At 29.4% G+C, this 6,000-nt stretch overlaps 1 protein-coding gene across 1 annotated transcript in view; it reads right to left on the bottom strand.

Moving 5' to 3' along the window:
* The window catches only part of Tmprss15 (transmembrane serine protease 15), a 121,441-nt gene that overhangs the window by 96,766 nt on the left and 18,675 nt on the right, over positions 1-6,000 (bottom strand). The window contains exon 5 of the mRNA XM_015478421.2: positions 1,882-1,917. Within this exon, the coding sequence (XP_015333907.1) occupies positions 1,882-1,917 (36 nt within the window). The remainder of the gene's footprint in view (positions 1-1,881; positions 1,918-6,000) is intronic.

Below are 6,000 nucleotides of genomic sequence, written 5' to 3' on the forward strand. Positions count from 1 at the left end.
CTAAATTATTTTGATTCATGTTTCATGTATGTATTACCTTGCATTTCAAATATCACACCAAACCATTTTAAACAAGAATTATTAACTCTTACGAAGAAGGGATATTTATGGTTTTACAAATGTTCTTTTCTTCTAATATATAACATATAATATAGACTTTAGTTACATAAAATAGTAGTGCTGTAATTCCCCTTTATCCATACTTTCATTTTCTGTGCTTTCAGTTACTTTAGGTCAACTATATTCTGAACATATTTAATGGAAAATTCAATAAATTAACAATTCACAAGTTTTAAACTCAATTTCATTCTAAGTAGCATGATGGAGACTTGCACTATGCTGCTCTAATCCCATATTGGGTCTGAGTCAAACCCTTTTTTTCAGTGTATCCACATGTTATACACTATCCACTCATGTGTTACTTTGGAACTGTCCTAATGATCAGATTGCTGTATATTGCGGTGCTTAAGAGCAAATAACTTTAATTTTTAAAAATAGCCCCAAACTACAATAGTAATGATGCCAGATGACAATTTAGACATAACCAAAGTGATATCTTACAGAGCTTTTCTAAAACAGAAAGTTAAAATAAAAAAAAAATATAAAATAGAAAGGAGCTGGGGATATAGTTCAATTGTTAGAGTGCTTGCCTCAAATGCACAAGGCCCTGGGTTTAATCTCTAGCACCAATAAATAAATAAATAAATACAGAAGTAAATAAATAAAGAAATAAAATAGAAAGGCAGATGTTTTAATAAAATTAATTATATATATATGTATATATATATGTATATATATATATACATATATATATACATATATATATGAATGCTTCTTCACTTACAATAGATTCACATCCTAATAAACCTGTCATTAATTGAAACTATAATAGGTAAAAATATCTTTAATACATTGAATGTACCAATATCATAGCTCAGCTTAGACTACCTTGAACAGGCTCAGAACTCTTATATTAGCCTACAGTTGGGAAAAATTTTCTCACACAAAGTCTCTTTGATAATAAAGTGTTGAATGTCATGTAATGTATTAAATATTATGTTGAAAGTAAAACCAGAACGGTTGTATAGTACAACACCATCATAAAATTGAAAAATCATAAGCTGAATTATTGCAAGCTGGAGACCATCTGTATAGAGCTTAGTGATATCAGCAGTTTCAAGCATCTGCTGGGTATCTTGAAATGTCCCCTCTATGGTTATGGGGTACTACCATATTATGGGAGTTGATGGAAGATATACACAACTTTTACTTTATTTAGTTTAATTAAAAGGATTAGGGCTGCACATAGGCTATTTAGCATGAAGACTAAATCAAAACTAGGGAAAGCATTTTAGGTGCTTGGCACAAAGATGGGAGCACAAATTACTAGGAATCCAGATAAATTGGCTAATCAAAGATTTATAGTAGGAATTGGCATAAAGTAGACACTGATTCAAAAAAATTATTATTGAGTGAATGACTTCAAGGCTAGCTTGGTCATGGTTTGGCAACCAGTACTTTGGTAATAGGAAGAAGCATGTAGAACTTGTATGTAGAGAGAGAAATCAAAAGAAAAAAAAAAATCCCTAATATCTGATGAAACCATCATGCTTTCTGGAATATATTTTCATACTATTGATCCTTAGCAACAGATAATAAACTTTGTTCTGATAGAGTGAGGTAAGATAACCCAAGCATTAGCTCCCCAAAATATTGTCACTTTAAACCTGAATCTAAAAGTACAACCTCCTATGTTTCCGTTTTCTTATCTTTACAATAAGGGTAATGTTAAACTGCTTTGGCATCACAGAGTTTTCAGATCTAAACTGGAACATGAGTAAAACCTTTTAAAAACGTATAGAAATTATTATTTAGACTGACCTGTAGTTGCCAGAGGACTTCTGGTTGTTAGGATGTCTGTAAAGATAAATGATATCATTGTGAATTATTATTATCTATTAATTTAAGAATATGTCATTTGTATCTGGATCTAAGAATAGATCTTTCATGTGATCTTTTTTATATTTTATATTTTATTTTAAGTGATAAATAATTGTTATATATATTTATGAGGTAGAATGTGATGTTTTGATATATATTTTACAATGTATAATGATTAAATTAGGCTAATTAACAAATCCATCATGTTGTGTTCTGCTTCTCACTGACTTTTAGAGTTATAGAGTGAAGGTATTTAGATTTGCACCTCATGTTTATTTTCAAAGTACAGAAGAGAATGATGTTCAATAATCATTAAATAAATATGAAGATACTTACTTTATAATGGCTGTAGACTTAAAGATTCTAGGTTAAATAGAAGCATTTTAAATAGAAGAATGAGATATGCTTAGATTGTGGGCTCTGGAATTAGGAAGAATTGATTTTGATTATTAACAATTAATTACCTGTGACTCTCAGAATGTAACTTAATTCCTTTATTCATTACTTTTTAAGTAGAAAAATGTTACCTCCCTAAAGAATTATTTTGAAAATTGTGATATAACATTTATCAAATATAAAACCTGATGCAGGTTAACACCTTAAAAATAGGTCTTTCAAATATTATGAAGGTGACTATGATTATAGAGAATATTGAAAGTTTTACTTTTATAATTTGCACAACCATTTATATTTTTAAAATAATTTATACACTAACCCATTTAGAATTACTTCTAAGATATGCAAAACAATTTTATTATTCACACTATTCTGGATACAGATTTTCAGATGGGTAAATAGTTGTGCTCAATTATTCTGGTAGTTTGTAAAACCAGGATTAGTGCCAAATTTTCTGGTTTCATTTCTAATGATTCTTATACAACAGAATAGTTTTATAGTTTAAGATAACTAAGGTTAATTCTAAAGTTTGTTAAGTTTTCCAAAGTGAACTTTGTTGGTAGTGGTGTGATCTTGGTAAGACAAAGTAAATTTCTGAATTATATGAGCAATTGAAGTTAAGATGGAGTAAAGAAGATGCTAAAGTAGGGAAGTTATCAAACATTGGATTCTCCTTTCCAAAGAGTAAAATGAATTTTGAAAGTCATCATTTGAATGCTGTTATTTTTCTTTCATAGTCAGTGATTTTACAAACAGTATGGCTTCATCATCTAGTCTATATGTCTGAGTCATATTTTGAAACAACACACACACATACACACACACATGCAGAGAAAGTTCTAAATATGACAAGAACATTGAAATTGAGAATGTATACCACTGACATAGTAATTAGTACTATGAACTCTGTGATACTCTGACTGTATTGTTCCTAACCCGATGTATGATACTTGCATTTTCATACAAAGACTAAATATATCAGCAAGTGTTACAGAAATAAAATACCATGGATGTTGATGACCACAAATATATGTTCTTAAAAATGTCTTAAGTACTGACCTGAAATAGTTGCAGGAACAACAGTAGTTGTGGAGGAATTCTCCAAAGATGCTAGAAGAAAGTAAAGTTGATTTGACAATTGTGCTTCCAATGTAAATATATTACAAATCACCGAATACAGTTTGAATGTTTGTTCAAAGGGCATCTGATTTTTTTAGAGCTCCTGTTTTGTCCTCTCTATGTTGAATGGTCCTATTCATGATATGGTTGTGTCACATTTGATGAATTTCCAGTATTTGCACATTCTGTCTATACAATTTATTTATGCAAACAGTTTGCTTTATGTGCTACATTTTAAGAAAAAGTATCTATTCATTGATTCTGTGGTCATATTAAATAATTAATATTTACATCACATAATAATGTGACATTAGTCTCTTGTGGTTTTACACTGAAACATGTAGAAGACCTCAATCACAAAGTAATTGTGCCTCTAATAATATCTACTACTAACCAAGTATAGTATGAGTATAAAATGTTTTTCACAGAAAAGAGTTGTATATTGGTCCTCGGGAGCACCATGCCAGTGTGCTTACCATGACTAAGAGTTGTACCTATGCCTATGGATTATGCTTTACTTTTCTGTGTAGCTAGTGTACATAAAGGACAAATGAGTCTAATTATACATCTAGTCTTTCTAAAGAGGTTGCCAGTTCATGACAAAAGTAGAGTTAGTAAACAAATTTTGTATGTTTTATGTTAAAATTCCTAGGAAAAATTCTTTTCTGAAAATTTAAGCATTATAGCCCACTGGGTTGGTGAAGGGCCAGAATGCTCATATTGTGAAAGTATTTTAAAATTAGAACTATTGTTATATGTGTGCAGTTTATTCAAGACTGTCATGTATATAGTGAACAAATTGAGTCCTTTCTTGAAACATCTAGTCTGTCTAGATGTTTAGAAGTGTCCAATGTATATTACATATAGAGGTAGTGAAATATAACCTTTTAAATATCTTTTTTGCTAAAATTCACATGAAATATTGTCTTTTGAGAATCAAACTGTTAAACCACCTCTGTGAGCAGTATGATACTGCTTGTACTTGTTTGGTGATGTGGAGGAGTTTGGAAGGAAGCAATTGTAAAAGGTAATATGTCAGTGTGTTCATACTTGTATATTTTCAAACATCAGCCTTCTGTATGTTTGGTGCATTTTGCTTTGTTTTGTATATGGTGTGTGTAATGGACAAATGAATACCAATTTTGCAATATCTAGTCTCTAGATGTTAAAGAGGTTACCAGTGTATGACCAAGTTGTTAGTAAAATTAGCACATTTTGTACATTTTGTGTTGAAATTCATAGGAAAGCTTGTCCTCTGTAAACGACTTTTGGATATGAATTTGTTCAACATCTCTAAGCATTAAACATGCCTGTACTTGTCCACCGGACTGAAGGTAGGGAGAAGGAAGTGAGGAGGGAAAGGTTCAAGGACAAAATGCTCATGTTAGAAGATACCTCAGATTATAACCATTGCTATGTGTGCTATTTTATCTACCAGTGCTGTATGCATAATGGACAGAATCTTATGTGTAATATCTAGTCCTTCTCTACATTTAGAAGTGCTTGATGTATTTAAAAGTAGAAGTAGTAGAATTAAAAATTTTTGTAAATAGCTTTTAAAAACTGATGAAATACTGACTTTGGAATTGTTAAACCACCTCTGAACAGAATACCATCTATACTTGTTCATGGGTTGGAGGAGGTGGGAAGGAAGAAGTTTCAAAGGTGTTTTGTTAGAATGTGCTAGAAAATTTCAGTTTACCCATTGCCCTGTAACGTGCATTTCATTTAACTTTGTTATACTGTATATATTGTATATACACTGGATAAAGGAGTACTAATTTTATAATATCTAGTCTCTAGATATCAAAGAGATTTCCAATGTATGACAAAAGAAGAAAAATATCATTTTCTTCAATTGTTAATATATTTAAAAGTTTTAAAAGTATAGTGAATCAATTTACAAGCTACAAAGAAAACTGAAGCATATGTCATCAGCCATAGGTCTAGTAAATTTGATTTTATTCATAACTGTATTGATGATACATAGTCTAAGCAGAATGTTCTTGCCTGCTAAATTGCTCATTTCACTATTTATTTATTTTCATCTTGTATTGTTCATATGAGATCTAAGACAGCTTTTAAATGACAAGTGGCAGATTATTGATGAATAAGATAACAGGATTTATAAAAATTTTTTATAAAGATAATATTTTAAATTTTTCATTTTGACAGTATTCACTAAATTTAAAGATATGCATGAAATTCTTAATCAATTTACAAAAAGCAACTTGAAAATCATATGATATTAAAATATTAAAAATAAACACCTAGAATTAAGTTTGGTGTCTTGTTTATAAGTTTCTTTTAATGCAGTTCAATAAATCAAATAAATTTTAACTTCAACTTGTTGTGGATATTTATGAATTGATGTTGATATAAGGTCTATGGCATTTATAAAACAGATTCTAAGTTAACTCAAGACAAAAGTCATGGTTATTTATATATAAATAAAATAAATAACATTTATATAAAAATATTAAAAATAATTTTATATATATATATATATATATATATATATATATATATATATATATATATATA

The sequence above is a fragment of the Marmota marmota genome, unplaced genomic scaffold (assembly GCF_001458135.2).
Source record: "Marmota marmota marmota unplaced genomic scaffold, marMar, whole genome shotgun sequence".
Classification (NCBI taxonomy): Eukaryota; Metazoa; Chordata; class Mammalia; order Rodentia; family Sciuridae; genus Marmota; species Marmota marmota.